Source organism: Pieris rapae, chromosome 23, assembly GCF_905147795.1.
Source record: "Pieris rapae chromosome 23, ilPieRapa1.1, whole genome shotgun sequence".
NCBI classification, from domain to species: Eukaryota; Metazoa; Arthropoda; class Insecta; order Lepidoptera; family Pieridae; genus Pieris; species Pieris rapae.
In genome coordinates, this window is record NC_059531.1 from 2434065 (window position 1) to 2454618 (window position 20554).

At 33.8% G+C, this 20554-nt stretch overlaps 2 protein-coding genes across 3 annotated transcripts in view; both read right to left on the reverse strand.

The window, feature by feature from the left end:
- LOC110995501 (protein Wnt-11-like) overlaps nucleotides 1-1660 on the reverse strand; it is a 41537-nt gene extending 39877 nt beyond the window's left edge. Inside the window, exon 1 of the mRNA XM_022262695.2 lies at nucleotides 1480-1660. Within this exon, the coding sequence (XP_022118387.2) occupies nucleotides 1480-1553 (74 nt within the window). The 5' untranslated portion in view covers nucleotides 1554-1660. The remainder of the gene's footprint in view (nucleotides 1-1479) is intronic.
- A 3656-nt stretch (nucleotides 1661-5316) lies between these two features.
- Nucleotides 5317-20395, reverse strand: LOC110995508 (transcription initiation factor TFIID subunit 6-like). 2 transcript variants are annotated; one of them, XM_045633428.1, is made up of 12 exons: nucleotides 19802-20394; nucleotides 19067-19355; nucleotides 17721-17872; nucleotides 17162-17341; nucleotides 16183-16352; nucleotides 14783-14936; nucleotides 13271-13443; nucleotides 11534-11712; nucleotides 10360-10457; nucleotides 9756-9833; nucleotides 7517-7612; nucleotides 5317-6134 (listed from the first exon to the last, which is right to left on the reverse strand). In XM_045633428.1, the coding sequence occupies exons 1-12, from the start codon at nucleotides 20036-20038 to the stop codon at nucleotides 6039-6041; spliced, it is 1902 nt and encodes a 633-aa protein (XP_045489384.1). In that variant the 5' UTR covers nucleotides 20039-20394; the 3' UTR covers nucleotides 5317-6038. The 2 variants fall into 2 exon arrangements, with proteins under 2 accessions (XP_045489384.1, XP_045489385.1); XM_045633429.1 differs by lacking the exon at nucleotides 7517-7612 and having other exon boundaries at nucleotides 19802-20395.
- Between the last annotated feature and the right edge of the window lie 159 nt (nucleotides 20396-20554).

Sequence of the window (20554 nt, forward strand, 5' to 3'; positions counted from 1 at the left end):
CACAACAATACCAATACGCTTGAAATAATATTGAGAATATAAATTAAAAAAAATTAAAATTTATAATTTGTATTAATTTTAGACACTTTTAATATTTTAATGACACTTAAATTCATTAAATTTCTAACATATCTTAATTTTTACCTCCCTCTTTGTCTCGGCAATCTAAAGTTTAACATTTTTATAAATATATTTATTTATTAATTTATTCACACTCCGTTGCAAAGAGACACAAATAACACAATACATAAAAAGTACTAGGGATGCAACGGTCGGCCTTATCGCTAACAAGCGATCTCTTCCAGGCAAGCCTAATAAATATAAACTAGACTTAAAAGTTAGTTTTCCAAAGAAGTTTCACTTCTAAAATGTCTACTTTGTAAGCATGCACTTTTTTATGTTGTGATAATAGTTGGTGCAAATTACTTATACATATGTACATAAATGTTTCCTCCCAAGCGAAATTAGAGAACTATCACTAAATAAATTCAAAGCCCTTGTTAAAAGTAAATTAATAATTAAAGCCTTTTATAAATGTGACGAATACTTAAACGATCCTAATCCTTGGGACTGATTTGCTCCAGTTCAAACAATTTGTATTAAAAACTTGGCGATTGAAAAGAGTGGCGGAAAGTTTCTTGCCAGTTCTTCTTACCCGCTCTACGTCCTTGACTTGCGAACTGGTTGTAAATGTAAATTTAAAATTAATTTAATTTTGTTTTCTTGACGTTCATAAGTGTACATGTTTACCTATATGAATAAAGATATTTTGATTTGATTATAATAATATATAACGAAACAAAACACAAAGCCACCAACGCATCCTCTGTTATCCCATGACTAAATTGGCTCGTGATGCCTCTCCAACAAAGAGCCTATTACTATAATTGCTACGTCTAACGAAATCCTTACAATATTCGTAAAGCGGTTTCGCAGACTCGGAATTTTGTTGGTTTTAAAACGGGAATCTAATCGCTAAAAGTAAGCGGACATGCAAATACTGACGTTTCTTGCATGCGTTATTGCACTGATGAATTGTAAATAAATTTACGCCCGAACCCAATAATTAATCCACAATCTCAGATTGTTTTAGATTGTGTCAGACCGTGACAGTCGATCGTTCTCCTATCTAATATAAATCCGTCGATTTTTTAGGCATTTAGGCACACGTTCATCAATATTTAGATTAAGATCTATACTCAGATTGTCATAAATGGATTGAGATAGGTTATTATGTTTGGGCGTTAGAGGTTTTGCCCGACGTGAAAAAATTTGATCTATTAGGTAGGCTATTTATGTACTAATTAATCAAAAGAGATTTTTGCTTAGTTGGATATAATTCGAAATAAAAACAGATATTTCCAATTAATTAAATTGCAATTTAAAATATCACTTGGTTTTATTATTATTTCGTCTTTAAACGCTAAACAGTAGCGATATTTTAAAGTTAAATCAAACAAATAGTATAAAAATACTTACAGCCATCGAATCGCCTCCGTCGGCTTCGGTAGGAAAACAAAAAATAAAACGAACAACACAACAAAACAGCGCATCACTAAATCAAAAAAATGTCAACGAATGTTCCGAAAAGTTGCGAAATTCGGGCGCGAAATTCACGGGCCCCGATGTTCCCGGAACGTGCGTGGGTCACGGGAGTCGCTTGTCGCCTGCGGGACTCGCGTGTCCAGTGGTCAGCCGGCGCCGCCCGCCGCGCCGAATGACTGTCCAAAGAGTATTTTGTTTTCAGATACTCCATGAAGTTCAGTTCTCTATTGAGACTAAAGATTTAAACAGACATTGTAGTGACTTGATAGAACCGACATTGGGGTCCGCTAGTCGCTCAGAATGAGTTCTACGTTGGATTCTGCCACTAATATCTACCTCTTTTCGCACTCATCTACTGCTTCATTTAAGAGTAAGTTAAAACAACTATTATTGTCCTAAGCTTGTCTCTTTCTTTTTTAATTATGTCTATAAGTATGTTTGTCATTGTCCTGATTTATATATTTTGTGCTGTCGTTCGTTCTGCATTCATGTTTTGCTTTGTATCCTATTTCTGTCAGTGAAACTTTTTGCGGATATGTCCATTGTCATGTATTACATTTTATTTTATATGTATGTTTTGTTTTGTTTTGTAAATTAGTAAAAATCTTGCACCCCAAATATACAAATTATAGAGTGAATTTATTATTTTTTAAACGAAGCAAATTTTTTCAGCCTACAGCCAAAATAACTTATATGGCGTATAAGCCTTTTTCACCCATATGGATATATACAACTTCTCTACCTTTGTAGAGATCTGTTAGTAGATAGACTGGTGGAGGATACTCCCTGTAAGTTGGAGGAAGAGGAACCACCCACACAGACAGCTATGTAACTCTTACCGCCTCAACTCTGAACTTCATATTTAAATTCTTGAGAACTTCTGGATTTTTTTCAATTTAGTGAACGAGCATAGTTATAAATAGAATATAGTTGAAATCTCGGCTATGTATATGTATTTTTGGAGAAGTTTATATTTTATAAACGTAATAAGTGACAACAATGAGGTTGCTCTAACTACAAGTGTTAGAGCAAATCTCATTGTTAAAATTAACATAAAATATGGCTTTAGAATAATTATATAAATTTAACATAATAAAAGCATTCGGACATTTTGCATGTCTCATAGCACTACTTGGTTGGCTGGGAAACTAGTTTTATTACAAAATAAATAAATTAAATAATAATAATAATTAAATAAAATAAATAATTATCTACAGGGGACTATATGTTTAGATTTCAAGGGCGAATTGAAATACACAATTATTCGCTGTTTTGCTGATGATTTTTTTTCTCTACTTTAAGTACCAACTTTCTTGGTAATTTTATTTTATTTTATTGTGTAATTATTGTCTTATCTTGTTTATGTTTTTAATTGTATTTTTTTTAATTACTATTTTTAGCAAAACCTATGTTTACATTATTTGTCGTACATATTAGATACAAGATTTTATAAAATTATCAGTAGATTTCGTAATATGTATGATGTTGTAGACTTAATAAATAAATATAATATAACAGCCTATTCTCTTCACGCACAAGTTTCCTCACAGAGAACGCATAGAAATCAAAATGCCACATCTGCGTACTCTACGGGCGGGCGGGCGGCTCCCCACGGTACAACCCACTTATCAATTCAGTCGAGTGGGCATTCGTTCATTGTGAAGGATTGTGTCTATTATGCGCGGATTCGGTGCTTATTTACCCGTTCGCTACTAAGCAAAAATAAGTCAAATAAGTTGGCTTTTAATGAAAAACTCATAAATGGAAAATACATTTATTTTTAAATATACGATCTCCTTTGTTGTAAGAATCCAGAGATAACAGTTTATAGTATTTAAAGTTAGATTGTTAGAAGATTCAGTAATGCGTAGCGCGTATGTCAAATACAAAACTTTTTGATACATATTTGTTTGTCATAGATTATAAAATAGACTTGAGAGTCATCCAAATCCAACACGTTTTGACATATTATGAAGGTCTAACTGTTACTTATCCCTAAGTTCTAACTGAAGCGACACCTTACATTCTACGGCTACAACAACTGCGATAACATCATACCTTGATATATACAGAATCAGCTGCCCGAACCAATTCGACTTAGGGTCCTTCAAGAAAAGAGCGTACCGATTCTTAAAAGATCGGCAACGCATTCGCGAGCCCTCTGGCATTGAGTGTCAATGGGCGGCGCTATCACTTAACATCATGGGAGCCTCCTGACTGTTTCCAAGTCTGAATGTCTGAACTGAAGTCTATAATGTTATGGAAGAAGAAAGGGATGATGTCTTTAGGGAGAATTGCCTTCCCATCTCGTCTCAGTACTTTATCTTTAAAGGAGTTTCTGAATTGGTCGGACGTTATCTCGGGTATATATAATTTTTATTTCTTTCCTTCAATTTTGATTGTGTTCCCTTTGTAGTAAACTCTTGGGCCGTAGGATTCAATATCACAGGCGCTATGTTTAAATCACTAATAAATAATTAATATTTAAGTTGGCGCCTGGCTAAGTATCGCAATACATCGAGGAAATCACAGCATTGAAGATGTCTACTTTCATAGAGAAATTTCTATCATATATAATCTAAATTTACTTTAATTTTCTATTTTTGAATAATTAAATTATTATTATTGCTTATTTCTTAATATTTCATTTTTTTTCTAATTTGTGCCAACACGGCACAAGCTACTTCGCCAGTGTCGTGTAGATGGAGAAGGCACTTCAATTAACTCTAAGCACAATTATTGTCATTGATAGAGAGGGATGTCTATGTGATAAATCTATAACGTAAAACCCAGAAAACGCAGTTAAACGGAGTTACCTAAGAAATAAAGAAGGAAAATAAAAAACAGATCAATTATGATAAATTTATTTTAACTACAAACTGCATTAATATAATATAAAAGTTAAAAAATGGTGTTTTTTACAATATTTATTTAAATACAAGCAATATAAACGAATTTTGAAAATTTAAATTTTTTTTAATTAAAATTGATAGGATTGATTGTCGACTTGTCAAATGTGTCAAGGACTTCATATACTCTGGCGAGTGTCAATGTCATTAGTCATGTCCAAATCGTCAATGTCACCATGTCCCAACTGACAACTGTCAACTTCGTGTCAAGCCAGTTTACATCACCGAAACTAAAAATAAAGTGAAGTGAAGTGAACGTTTATACGAATTTGTTTAAAACGTGTATTATGTATATGTATTAGAAACCTATATAATCGTCTAAAAGATCTTTAATTCGTTATTAATAACCCTCCATCCTATAAACAGATTCAGCGTTGAGGAGCTTCTTTAAACTAATCTTACAAATTAAACAACAAGGGACATTTTAAGTAACATGGGAGTAATTTATTTTGACGTGACAACGTCTTATAAATTGGTTTGCCGGTGACACTTCAAGAAACTGCGTTACGCTCCGCTCACGTTATGCGCTCACAATGAGAGCGAGTGAGAGGCACGCGTCCCTTCCACTCGGGCATGGTTAGCCCGCCTAAGAGCGAGAGAGACAGACATAAAAAGTGATTCATCCTTCCTATTATACGAATGAATATTCACATTAAAATTATTTTACCACTCAAAGTCGTTGTCACGTAAAACTTTCGCCCGTATACCGACTTTACAGGCAACCAATTTTTAATTTTAACAATCACCCTGACCACACCTGAAGTGTGGGCAGAGATCACGGACTCCCGCTTCAGACGGTCCTGACAATCCTCTTCGCTTCCTCCACTTGTAGTTGAAAGGTAATTCAAAAAGTAATTAACTGTATACGTAGAACGGTAAGATACGAGTTTGACAAGTTGACATTGTAATCAAATTATAACAATTGAACTTGACATTTGACACATGTTTAGTTTGCGTCAAAAATGAAATCATTTAATGTACCATACATTTAAAGGGGTTTAAATCACTCAACTCAGTTAAATTATAAATTTATATTCGGCAGGTTTGGAAAAGTTAAACAAATCACAATTGCTATACATATTACAATTAAATCCTTATGCCTAACTTTCACGAATTTCATATTATATAATAAAAAATCACTTAATACTTAAATTAATATTTTCTAATGGTAGCCCAGATTGTCGCCCCAAATATACTACGATTTAATTAGCGTCATACTCCCATAATATATCCACATCAAATACGTATTTGACATTGACACAAAGCAGTCTGTGAAAGGCCCAACTCTGAATCCCTTATAGTCAACAAATTCCATCATTTTTCACAGAGAAATGGTGACCTAGAAAGAAGACTCAACCTCTCTTCATATATTATCTATGCCATACCAGTTTCACATATAAAAAAAACATTAAACTTTTGAACCTTAACAAAACTGTGTGCATTGCGATGACATTTGACATATTATGTCATGTGACATGTGACATTCAACCTTATGTCAACAGCACAAGGTTGAACGTTGTTACTTATGTAATATATTATTTATTTTTTCTTAAACTGTTTGATAATAGTGACGACTCGTGGCTGTCAAGCGAGGTGTGACAGGTCATCTAACTCCGGTGGCGGCTGCGGGGCCCCGGGGGCCCTGGCGAACACTGGCTTGGCTACCACTGACACTGGCGCCTGCAAATAGAAGTTGCTGAGAATCATTTGTGAGTGGTTTAAGCCTGGAGGTAAGAATGGAAAACGGCAAATGTCACAGCAAGTTCTCGTAAGTTCTATGACCTTAATTAGAGAATTGTTTATGATTATTTGTCAATCTAATAGGCAAGTAGCTGATCAGCCTCTTGCCTATTAGTGGAAACCCGGTCTACCCAACACCTCGTGTCTGACACAGGCTGTCGAGGTGTTGGGTAGAATGGGTTTCCTTTCGAGGTTCGTTCAGTGTTCGAGAGAATATAAAATGCGCACGCAATGTGCATGCAAAGGCGTTGCTATGTTGACGTCATATTACCGTTTTACCAAAATGAAGAGCCGTAGTCATTTGTTTTAGGATTTATATTCTCACTCATATTTTGGTATAAAAATCTGCCATCCAACACGGATGATATACAGTTGCTTAGAATTGTATTACTAGGGAACCCGGCATAAATATACCGCTCTCGCCCTTGACGTGAGGGTACGATCAGTAAATTAAATACTACGTTGTCATTTTATTAAAAATAGCTGACCTGGCAAACGTCGTCTTGCCAAACTACTACCTTTAACTCAGCGCCATCTGTTAGAATTGTATCAAATAATAAACAAATGTTAATGTTATCGTAATTTTAGTAAGGATGCTTTTTTTTTTTGAAAATGAAATATAGCCTATGTCACTCAGGAATGATGTAGCTTTCCAACAGTGAAAGAATTTTTCAAATCTGCCAAGTAGTTTCGGAGCCTATTCAATTCATACAAACAAACAAACAAAAAATCAAACCTTTCCTCTTTATAATATTAGTATAGATATGATATAGAACTGTTACCAAAATATATCCTACATTTAACTCCCTTATTGATAAAGGTTTATATTATAAATAATCAATAGATACTATCGCAAGTGTCAAGGAGCCTTAATTACTTTTTTATACAATTAATATATAACTATGACGTCATTACAGCGAGGTGCCTAGTTAACTTCTGCGTGTAGTAGTATCGAACATGTGCACCTAGATATAACCTATATAAATAAAAATGACACGCAAAGTATGTTGCTTAGCTCAAAACCAAGACGTCTGAAGCGACAATTCGCGATTTTTTATAAATCTGAGATTGGTTAACGAAGAAAAAAAATCGAAAAATGCATGCATCAACCAACCAGTTTCATACAAAAATCATATTATTAAACTAAGTCAATAATTATTTAATTATATAATATTATAAAGAAAATATACTTGTATTAAATTAATGTTGGCTCGCAATAACTCGAAACATACATTGAAAATTCAAATCTACCCACATCCAACTTTGACACCTAGCAAGTAGAAATTGTAATCTACCCGCAGACAACAAAATTTTTTGTATACCTGGCTGACTCCCCCCTGGGTTTGTTGTGGCTGCATCCCCACGACTACCACTTTTTGGGGCTGCGGGTTGGCTGGACCACTTGTCACCACCATCGACTAGACAATACATGCACCATTACCATTCACGCCATTTTATTCAAGCATCAACAAATATAGATAGGCTTCGAAAACATGTTGGTCTGCTCGGAATTTGGCTGGTTTATTTTTCATAATACGCCCCTAGTTGCGCTTTGGGTTGGAAGGCACAAACTTACTAGGGTCTGAAGAGAAATCCCAGAGGCTCTTTTATCTCTGCCTTTTATTAAATTCAAGAAATATATTAAAGAAAAGCTGTGTAAAAAGGCTTACTACAAAGTTTGTGATTATCTAGTTGTTAAAAGGGCCTGGGACTAGTGCTGGGCAGGCTACTTCTAATTAATTTGCTATATTTGTTTTAAATATTGTAGAATTGTTTGATGATTTGCCTTTTTTTTTAAAAGAGTACCGAGATTTTTTTACGTCGGCTTTTTCTCTCGGCCAACACCCTCTGTCTTCTTTGCCGATGAGTAGGGATGCCAACAGGCTCGAATTTAATGACGTAGAATAAGTGATACCATCATGATCCTATCACCTATGTTCCAAAATAAACGTATTTTTTTTTATTTTTTTTTTTATTAAGAAGATAAACGATCACGCATCCACCGAGCATTTGGTACATCATGGTCTCATATCAAATCCTCTTAATATGTTTGTACGAGAGTTTTAATTCTGGACACAGTTTTTCTCAGTTTCATTAATGCTTAAAGATTTACGCAACACCACATATTCGATTTTTAAATTAGCTCGTATAATAAGCATTCAGTTGTTTTATTATAGAGTAAAAATTGTATATTTTATTAATTAATAAAAGCATTGTTCCTAGGGATCATAGAATTTGGTCCTTCGAGCCGGATATAAATCCTATTGTTTTTGTTATAATATATTAAACAAAAGGTGTTTAGAATCAGACTTTACTGTGTCAAATAGTAAAACTTGTTAATATTGAACTAAGTATGTATTGAGCGTAAATTTGTTTATAAAGCAATCATTAGCTCGCTTTAATGTATATAATACAGAACGTATAAATAAATTTGTTTTGAAATAAATGTACATAATCATTTCTTAACCATATCCTATCCTGTTCAATCGTAACTTTTGTAATTCTTGTATTTCTTTTTATATTGTATTTGAAATTAAGGTTGGTGATTGTATATTTAGTAAAAAATTTGGTTATGCACTTCTTGCACTTTACCATATCACATTTTTTTGTTTAGTTTTTTCCTCACAAGGGTTGCCTGTAAGAGATCGGTTGTTTGCGATTTTTTTGGTATGTAAATTTATTGAAAAAAGGGACAAAGTTTATTGGCAGTTCTCGTCCGTTTTACGTCCTCGATTTGAAAACTGCAGTAAATGTTAAATGAAATTTAAAAGAATTTTTAATTAGTAATGATTTTTTAAAATAAATTGTTTAATTGGAAAAGTTCAAATTCCGAGCAGACAATTGCAAACATTATTAAATTACAAAAAGCGTCATACAACCAGCACCCCATTAAAATTCGGACTTTCCCGGAGCCGACAAAGAATTCTGCGTCTGTTGGAGCAAAAACTACTCAAAAATTCCATAAATAATAAATCAAATTGGACCGTTTTAACTATACTACTCGCTTTTCATCACAGTGTATAGACAATACGACAGGACTCTTCCTGTAAGAAAATTTTTTATCCACAAGAGGGTAATATATTTATAAAAAATAATTTGCCAAATGTGGGTAGAATTAATTTTAAATTTACGCAACTTAATTAAGCTGATCAATCTATAGAAAAATTTCGTCAAAATAAACAAGACATCTTATTATAAAATCTTAAACTAAGCGATAGAGACAAAAGTATTATTAATATATATAATATTAAAGCAATCTTGCCAATAGTAGTATTTAGGCACCCTATTCAGATACATACTTATGCTAAAACCCCCTACTTAGCCAATCTCAATAGACACGTGGAAATATAACTATATCACTATTTTTAAGAGGGGATTTAATAATATTTTTTACAGTTTTCCAATCCAATCCAAGTTTCAATTTTTTTTTGCCTTCCGACCCAAAGCTCTTATATTCTGTAAATTCAGTACTAGTCCTAATATATTTTAAATATTTTTCTTTCAATATCTGCTAATATAATTGAAATCGGCGATATACCCCCTAGATTTAAAAAAAATTACCTGAACATTTTGGCTCCGAACTATAGTAGGTTGAGAGCTGTGGACTACAATGTGAGAGGCACCGCTCGCTTGCTGCGTCTGTACGAAAAAAAAAACTCTTGACACGATGGTTTAAATATGGAACACTCGTTATGTAGAAGACATTAGCTTTTTTGTCTTTGGTTTACGCATACAAGTGAACCTTTTGAAAATCGTAAACATAATTTAAATATGGAACACTCATAATGTAGAAGACATTGACTTTTTTGTCTTTGGTTTACGCGAGTACTACACATTCATGTGAAACCTTTTTTATCGTAAACGTAATTTAAATATAAAACATTCGTAATGTAGAAGAAATTGTCTTTGATTCCCTTATTAGGTGATTACGTCAACAGTCAATATTTTCTTATTCCATATTTGAATTTTGTACAAATTGAATCACGAAATAAATTCTACATGATTTTTTTTAGTGTTGTTAAGTGTTTAGTTTTTTTCTTTTTTTTTTTTGGCGTTTTTGGGAAAAATGATGACAAAAAAACCGTGTAGGTACATAAGTACACACATGTTTTTTTGTCTTGACTTTGACATTATCTTTGAATCTACCCCTATACAAAAGATATACCTGAGATTTCTGCTGGGAGACAATGACAAACTTCTGGGGCGGTGGCGTGGATGATGCTGGCGACTGTGGTGCATTGATTATACTTCGAGTTCCCGAATCTATAAAAATAACATTTTTTTTTATTGACAGAATAATACAATCTAGATCATGGTATATTTAAAAACGCCTATCTTCTGTAAGTCCAAGATACGGATCAAGTAAAAATGTCTGGTTCTTGCATTCGTGTGTACTGTGTCTAGTTTGTGTTTCTGTCACATAGTAGTTAAATCAGAGAGTTATATTAAAGATTGATATTCAATCAAGTTCAAACAAACAAACAAAAATCATTTATTCATATAGATAACATAATGTACACTTCTGAACGTCAAAAAAAAATGATGCTAATTTTACATTTACTGCTAGTTCTCAAATCAAGGGCGTAGAACGGAAGAGAAGAACTGGCAATAAACTCTCCGCCACTCTTTTTAATCGCCAAGTTTTTTAACACAATTTAGTAAGGAGCTGCAACCATTACACCATGTTCCATATGACATCTTGAGTAATAAAGAATAATAAAATAAATTAAAAACAAGGATTTGTCCTCTATCAGCATAGGGCATGGTGAAATAGGAGCACGCACTTACATACTCGTGAGAACAACACGCAAATACGTAGTATAAACAACTGTAAGACAATTGACTGAACGAGTTTCCTAAATGTTCCTAGGCAACAAAACTAACCTAACCATTTACAATAAAAGAAACACGAAATTTCCAAGCTCTCTATTCTTCACGATCACACCGAAATAATCATGGCGGAGTCGACGAAAAACCAATTTGCCAAAAGAAAGAATCTAAAATTAATCAGCTGTTGTCGTGACCGCCATCTTGTTTTACATGATTAATCAACAGGCTGGCTTTTGGTCAGACAGATAGTTAAACGTTTTCGACGCATTTTTCGCAAGCATTTTTAATCAAAATACTAGCGACTTGATTGAATATCGATATTTAATTAATTGTGTAGAGATTCAATTATCTTTCTGATTTCTACCTAAAATTTTTTTAAGTAAAAATACATTAACAAAAGAAATTTGTATCAAAATGGCGACTGCAAAGCCAATTGAACACCCCAACAAACATTTCCCATAAATAAATTTCTTACTAAATCCTGGATATGTATGATTAAAGCATCTTACCCATGGATTTGGTCAGCAACTGATGTTGGGGTGATGGCGTCGGCAAGGACGTTGAGGGCACCAGAGGTGGCGTACAAGTGACCACAGCGACGGCGCCGCCGCCACCGGTGGTGGACGGCGACAGACGAAGCTTACTAACCATTTGCTGGAGACTGGGGCCTAGGTAGCCATATTCGCGTCTGAAATTTGGATTTTTTTGATGTGTAACATCTATAGCCGCACGTAAAACCGATTTCTGGCGTGGCGACGCATGCCGTGGCGACGCGTCGCCACGCTATATGATATACAGTCTAAATGCAGTAGTAAATTTCACATTAAGAATATTTAATGAAAATAATGTTTATTCAACAAATAGTCATCGTTATCTGGAAAAAAAATCGTAATATTTTATTTTATCATTATGCAACATATTATTATGAAACATGGCAATTAAAAGAGACGAATTTATTACATTATACAAAAAATTAGTTAAAGATAAAAGAAAATATTTTGAATATTTTAAAATGTCAGAGATCTGCAGAATATTCTTACTGAAACTAGGAAGTCCAGGTCGGCTTCAGTGATGCAACAAAAAATATCGTAGTTAACGAATTTGGGATGTCAAAAAAAATCGGTTTTTTAAATAGATTTTTTAAAGCAAAATCGATTTTTGTAAGCGATTTTAATATTCAAGATAATGCCACCTCCCGACATTGTCTGGTCTTTTACAATGCAGAACTAGAACTATTAGGGATATTTGATACACATCGATTTTCAATCAATCAATCAAAAACCAATTATTCATAAAGGTAACATAATGTACACTTATGAACGTCAAAATATACTTTAAATGATTCTAATTTTACATTTACTGCCAGTTCTCAAATCAAGGGCGTAGAACGGAAGAGAAGAACTGGCAATAAACTCTCCGCCACTCTTTTTAATCGCCAAGTTTTTGATTGTATTGTATTGATAGGATAGGATGATAAAACCAGTTAATCTTACAAAAACTCAAGTTTGGATTGAACTCAAATTAAAATAAATTTATTCAGCAGCACCAGGTTACATATAATAAAGAAGATAACAGTAACACTGCAATGTGCGACTGAAAAGTACTACTCATATAATCTAGCAAAACGAGATTATGTCAGTTTCGATTTTAAAACTTTAATTTGTGTTTATAATTCAAAAATCATTTATTCATTTAGCTAACATACTGTAAACTTATGAACGTCAAAAAAGAAATATAGGTACATTAAATGCTTTTAATTTTACATTTACTGCCAGTTCTCAAATCAAGGAATCACAGAACATATTTTTATTTTATTTTTTACTTATGTAACTCAAATGATGTTGTGGTTTATGACATTTTCCTTTGAATTATTGTTATGTACTTCTCCACTATTTAATGGATGTTATTATACATATAAACCTTCCTCTTGAATCACTCTATCTATAAAAAAACCGCATCAAAATCCGTTGCGTAGTTTCAAAGATTTAAGCATACAAAGGGACATAGGGACAGAGAAAGCGACTTTGTTTTATACTATGTAGTGATATCTGTGTGTCTGTTTTGTGAAGTCATTTTTGTTTCGGGTAACTCTGCTTAGATTAAATTCAATCCATCAAATCTATCCTCACCGTGATAACACTTAGAACGCGACATTGGCGAAATTGTGATTGACACAGAAGTCGCCATTAAAAATAAAGAATATTTCGCAGTGTGCCTTCACTGATATGAATCGGCCTATAACGTACTTGTAATCATCGGGCAGGTCTGGTGGCTGGCGTAGCTGTCTTACAACTGGTGCCAGGACCTTGAGCAGTTGATGTTTGAGATTGCCCGCAGCGAGACGGTCAGCGCCGCCTATACCACTCAAAGCGCCTTCGACACGCTCGCCCAACCAACGAACTCGGGGTAGTATGAAAACCTGATGAAATATAATTTTTGACGCCCAAACCCAATAATCTCAATACTGTTTTGACTATGTGAGATATCTTAATCCTAATATTGATGAAAGTGTGGCAATAACCAATCGACGGATTGTAGTATCTGTCGATACAAGCTATCCATGGTAGGTCGGATCGGTGTATGTGGATAGACCTTAGTATGAAAAGGACAATTCAACTGTGCCAGTATCGTATCTTAAGATTTTAACTTACACCAGTTTTTAAAATAATTAAAACGCTATTTGATATGTTTTAAACAAAGACGTACATTTTAATATTATTTGTATGGTTTTATTTATATTGATTATCAAATATGAGTTTAAAGAGCAAAGAGATTGCATTCTATCCGTGGCCAAAAATGGATTTCCTTCGTAGGGTTTGGTTATTGGGATGCAGACAGAAGATCGATCACGCTGTAAAGCACGCGAAACGTCGGATAAATTTAAAATTATCTTTAAATAATTATAAGTTTACAATAATACATAGCTTAAATCCTATAAAAAAGTGTTTTTTTTTTAATGTGTAAAAGCTATGTTAATAGCAGACAATACTAAGTCGGTTAATCTATTTTTTTATATCAGATAATTATCAAATAAACACTATTTTTAAGTTCATTTTATGCTCATTAAGGCCGGCAACGCAATCGCGAACCCTCTGGCATTGAGAGTGTCCATAGGCGGCGATATCACTTAACATCAGCTGAGACTCCTGCCCGATTGGCCCCCAGTTCTATAAAAAAATTTGGTGAGTCTCCTGCCCATTTTCCCCCAGAACTATAAAAAAATCAGGTGAGTCTCCTGCCTATTTTCCCCCAGAACTATAAAAAAATCAGGTGAGTCTCCTGCCTATTTTCCCCCAGAACTATAAAAAAATCAGGTGAGTCTCCTGCCTATTTTCCCCCAGAACTATAAAAAAATCAGGTGAGTCTCCTGCCTATTTTCCCCCAGAACTATAAAAAAATTTGGTGAGTCTCCTGCCCATTTTCCCCCAGAACTATAAAAAAATCAGGTGAGTCTCCTGCCTATTTTCCCCCAGAACTATAAAAAAAAATCAGGTGAGTCTCTTGCCCATTTTCCCCCAAAACTATAAAAAAAAACATCACGTGAGTCTCTTGCCCATTTTCCCCCAGAACTATAACAAAAAATCAGGTGAGTCTGTAGGCCACTTTCCCCCAGTTCTATAAAAAAAAACATCAGATGAGTCTCCTGCCCATTTTCCCCCAGCTCTATAAAAAAAACATCAGTTGAGCCCCCTGCCATTTGCCCCCCTTTCTATAAAAAAAAAAACTTCCGAGTAGCAAATCAGCGACAGGTCTCATACCTTTACAACTTCCGGGCCAAGTTCGGCCAGCCCCTGAACGGCGCCGTAGAGCGAAGCGAGCGGTGTCTTCTCCGACTCCTTCATAGTCGTGACCATAGATGGCCCAGATTCGCTATTCGTTTGTGACGGGCACTGTAATGCCCTTGAGAATAATCTGTAAAATAAATGAGAAAATCTATAAAACTCGTTACAGGCCTTATTTGGCCCATGGGGTCGAGTAAGGGCAGAATGGAAGTGTGAAGGCTATTGGGACCATCAAACTTATGTTTGTTGTTATACAAAAAACACATAAAAAAATAAGGTTACAAAAGTGAACGGGCGGCCTTATCGCTCACAAGCGATTTCTTCCAGGCAACCCTAATTTGAAACAACGAAAAAGAAACACCAACAGAGGGTAGAGTACAAAAAAAATTTTTTTATGAGAATGAAAGGTAAAACTTAAAAATATGTAGAATTTAATTTTTAATTACCCTTAAATGGGTCATATATGTCCCTTTTTGAGAACTTTATATTACCTTACTTGTCTCTATATAATAAACTAGCAGACTCGGCCAAGCGTTGCTGTGGCTAAGGTTTTTGTTATATTACATAGTAGTAAACTATTCAAGGGAAACCGTAGGAGAACTTATGTGAAACGTTGGTACCACGACACGGACCTAAACTAAACTACCTTTAACTCAGCGCCATCTGTTAGAATTGTATCAAATAATAAACAAATGTTAATGTTATCGTAATTTTAGTAAGGATGCCTATTTTTTTTGAAAATAAAATATAGCCTATGTCACTCAGGAATGATGTAGCTTTCCAACAGTGAAAGAATTTTTCAAATCTGCCAAGTAGTTTCGGAGCCTATTCAATTCATACAAACAAACAAAAAATCAAACCTTTCCTCTTTATAATATTAGTATAGATTAGTATAGATACTTATATTTTTTTATGTAAAAGGACGCAAATGGGCAGGAGACTCATCTGATGTTAAGTGATACCGCTGTCCATAAGACATTACCATGCAAGTGCGTTACTGGCCAAATTAGCCCAGGCCCGGCTAAATTGGATATTTTTCCTCATCTAAATCGCATATGGATTTAAGACATACTACTGAGAAGAGAACAGTGCATACTTCAACCAAGGGGCTGTTCAAGTATTAAGTAAGGACTACAGGGGCGAGGATCTTTAATTTTCTTCTTTGATTACGTCAACAGTAATTATTTACTTTTTTTACACCTATCCTTTGTCTATGCTTGAAAAAGAAATTTAATTTCGAGGATTCCTACAAAAATATTAATATGTTTATGTACTTTCGAGATCTTTGCTTAATTTTTCTAACAAAAGGGGGGGGGATAAATTGCCGTTAACCTGCTTTCGTACTCTTCTTCCTTCCTTCTTCTTTTATAACATACCTTGTAACCCTTGTTTGTAAGTTATTTGTCGATGTATTGAATGTTTTGCATATTTGGGCCATGAGACGCGCGGCGAAATCCCTCAGGGCCCAGTGGTTATCCACTTCCGGTCTCAAACATAACTGTCTGGATACAATACACGTAGATACTGACGGTATTAGCTCGTGTAACTGAAATATTAAAATGAATAAAAGCATCGCTCTTTTTGATGTGAAACATCTATAGTCGCATTAGTCGCGTAAAACCGATTTCTGGCGTGGCGACGCATGCCGTGGCGACGCGTCGCCACGCTATATGATATACAGTCTAAATGCAGTAGTAAATTTCACATTAAAAATATTTAATGAATATAATGTTTATTCAACAAATAGTCATCGTTATCTGGAAAAAAATCGTAATTTTTTATTTTATCATTATGACATATTTAGTTCCTATCACAGTCTGTTCTTTTCTGCATATTACTTTTACAAAATAATGTCGATGTTTCACATCTGCCAGGCGTCCCGTGACGGCTGACATTTTTTTTTTATAGAACAGGGGGCAAACGCGCAGGAAGCTCACCTGTTGTTAAGTGATACTGCCGCCCATGGACACTCAATACCAGAGGGCTTACGAGTGCGTTGCCGACCTTTTAAGAATTATTTATTATATATATAATTCTTTATTTTTAGCTTATTTTCTCATCCCTGAGGTACAGGGCTTCTAAACCTTTTTAATAAAATAAAAAGTTAAAAATGACTTTAGTATCACTGCAGCTGTTAAACCACTTTTAATGTGGAGCACCGCACTTAACAAAAAGGATAAATTCACTAACAAATAAAATGTATGTTCAGACTCGTATTGAAATTGAAAAAATTGTCCAGCCAGAGGTTTGTAATCTCTGACGTGTCAAAAAATGACAGCTGTCAGAATTCTACGCAACTAAAAATCAGAGTATAGATATATGGCAGAATCTGTAAATTTAGTAAAGGACACTTACATATTTCTCCAGATACAAAGACTGATTGTCGAGCAATGCCTTCACCATTCTCATCAAATATATGAGCAACGCAAGATTATTTTGTACAACATTAACTTTCACACCCTCAGATATAAATGTACACATCCGTGGTAGCATTTCATGAAGGCCTGGGTCACACGCCAATGATTGAAGGGCTTCCTGAAAAAAAAAATTCATGTGTATTTAGTACAAAGGTCAGAAGTAAAACTTCTTTGTAAATTAATTATTACTAAGGTAAAAGCCCCAATAGATAATGAAGTACCAGTATATGATCACTCCATGTATTTGTATATCTATATTCAAAATGTTTACACACTGTATACATGCTAATGATAAGATAAATTAATAAAAACTCTTCTTAAGACGACGATACTATTATTTGACTATTCACATAGTTATGACAGTTTCTGAGAACTCGTAAGAATTTTTCATACAATGTACATATAAGGAAATCTAATCCAACAATTTGTGTTCATACAGTCATAAATATAACGGCTTAATATTTCATACAAGTTGCTAATTTTAGTAATAAACTTACTGCTCTCCGTCCTTCATCACTACCAACACAAGCTTCCGTTATCTCCTTATAATACAATTGTTGTTCAACACTCAACTCATGTGTTGCTAGCTGCTTCACATGAACAGACTCAGATGCCTTCAATCTTGCTGCTTTACCACATGCTGGTTTTCCTAAAACACATGGATTTATTGGCAAAGTATATACTGGTAAATATATACTAACTAGTGACCCGCCCCAGCTTCGCACGCGTGCAATGCGGATGAAAAGCAGGTTTTTATTATGTATTGTTATTTCCGTCGCTGGAAAGCTCCGATTATATACGCGACATATACCATCACGGACTTTTCTGTAGACCTTTTCAATGTGTACAATACTTAGTACATTATTTTGATAAAACTCGTAGGGTTCAGCCTGCATTTGCAATGTAAACGGAAAAAATGGAATTATTTACGACATCACATTAGAAACCTCAAAAATAACAGTACTTCTCGACTATTTAATGGATATTATTATACATATAACCTTCCTCTTGAACCCACTCTATCTATTAAAAAAAACGCATCAAAATCTGTTGTGTAGTTTTAAAGATTTAAGCATACAAAGGGACATAGGGACAGAGAAAGCGACTTTGTTTTATACTATGTAGTGATTAAGTCAATCTTCAGTGACTAACTCCAAGTATCTAACTTACCCTAACACACATTGCATACATACAAAGACACCAGTTTAAAAATGCTAAAGAAAAGTCAATGCACTTATTTACTAAAATTATTAATTCAGCAGTAAATAAAGTAAGATTTAAAAAAAAATGTTTTTTGGTTATGGATGTTCTAGTTTGTAATTTGTAAAGAAATAAAGCAGTAAAACATAGAATAAGATAGTTTGTGGTTATACAAATTTCAAAACTATGGGTTGTGGGTTCCAAGCCCTGACCAATGGCCTAAAAATAAAATCAATAAAATAGACTGCTTTACTATTGTTTCTACTTTACTCACCATAATAGAAGCATTATTATCAAAACTTTAAATAATTAAATAGTTTTAAGTAGGTTTTTTGATTTTGCATTTATCTAAATATCGATTCATACAGGTTTTAATTGCGTAGTTGCATAAACCATAGACAATATCACAGTATCTACAGTGAAAATCTGTTACAACTGCATCAGATTGGGACTACTCATATTTGGTTGTTTAACCAGATAGTTGTAACAGCAAATGAAGTGTTATTAAGTACCTGATACAATAGGATTAAGCAGGGACATTAGATTTTGATGAATATAACCAATATATTGTTCTAAGCAATGTAATTGTAATTATATGCTTTTAAATGATAATTTAATTTAATTATTCTTTGTTGGACAATACCTGCGGAATCTTTGTTAGCAGGTTTGCTCAATTTTGTAATAGGATCAACAGACTCCAACTTTTGAGCTTCTTTTGACAATGGTGGTGGATTCTCTGGAACTGTTGGTTGAACACCATCCACACTTAGCCAATGAGCTCTAAGGGATACATCAAGGGGAATTTTTGGAGGTGGTGCTGACAGTATTTCTGATAGATCAATTTCTTTTTCTTCAATGAAGTGAAGTTCTCTCCCACCACCAGAGGCAAAACGAAATGGAAGAAAATCGGGTTGAATAAAACCATACTGTGGCTGAAATAAAAACATAATTGTGCTTTAAAAAAACAATATTGTTTAGACGAAACAAATTTACTTTCTAATATGTATCAAAATACCTATTATCTATATAACACATGATTAACCATACTCTTTGTGACTAAAATACAGTCTATCAAGTTTTTCACTGGGATAATAAATTGTATTTCTAAAGATATGGGATATATAATTATATTTTTTGTTTATCATTTTAAACCATCATTACTTTGATTCTAAGAACTCTAGTATATATAGAGACATTATGAGAAAAAAATATAAATATGGCAGAGCAGCAGTCAGACAGATTTTATATATGTTTTAATGATATAAGGGTACATCAGCCAAAGTGATTGGGTTCAAATACCGTAGACACTAACATTAGATTTTTTTTTAACTTGTTACATCTGAAAATCAGTATTAAATAAATAAATAAGTTGTTTTACCTCAACATTCTTTATTTTAAGGCTATGGTCAATATCGGTAATGGAAAGTTTTTGTCGTTTAGAATGGTTCATGAACTTCATAGCGTCTTGAACAATCACTTTTAACCTAAATGTAACATCGTCAGCTAACTCCTTTGCGGCATCTTCACCAAGATTTGCAACACCAATACTTTCGGCAATAACTTTCATAGAATCTAGCGTCAGAGCTGATCCATATCCCGTCTCCGGTTCACCCATTATTCAAATAAAAATAAAGTCTGTAAACTGAGGCAATAAGGTGAAGGCGATCTACCTAAACTAGATTTTGTTTACGGAACAAGCAATAAACACATAATTCTATTTAACTAGATAAATGCTAATATATATGAACGACACATCACACGTTATAGATATAATATTAATGAAATATATAAATCAGTATTATTAGTTGATTTTTGTGTGGATAGTTAATATTTATTTTACGAAATAGGATTTATTTATTTCCCTCTTGACTAAATTAACTAAATAGTAAACGAATTACAATTTACAGATAACAGATTACAGAACACACTACACAGTTTACTAAAATAGTTGGAAATGCACAGGCTAGATTAAGACCAAGAACAGTCTTAAGCTTTTTTATATATCAATAGTTGTAACTTTATGCCATCCAGCTAATAAATAAATTAAAAAACAAACTTTATTCAATTTGCAAGTAAAAGGTAGGGAAACTAAACGCGAGAAAAAATAATGAAACACATCAAAAGGAAACAA

Coding starts and splice junctions, on each gene's coding strand:
- LOC110995508 (XM_045633428.1), bottom strand. CDS start 20,038: ATGGGTGAACCGGAGACGGGATATGGATCAGCTCTGACGCTAGATTCT. Junction 19,356..19,801: donor TTAAAATAAAGAATGTTGAG/GTAAAACAACTT, acceptor TTTTTATTTCAG/CCACAGTATGGTTTTATTCA. Junction 7,613..9,755: donor TTCGGAGCCAAAATGTTCAG/GTAATTTTTTTT, acceptor TGTATTGTCTAG/TCGATGGTGGTGACAAGTGG.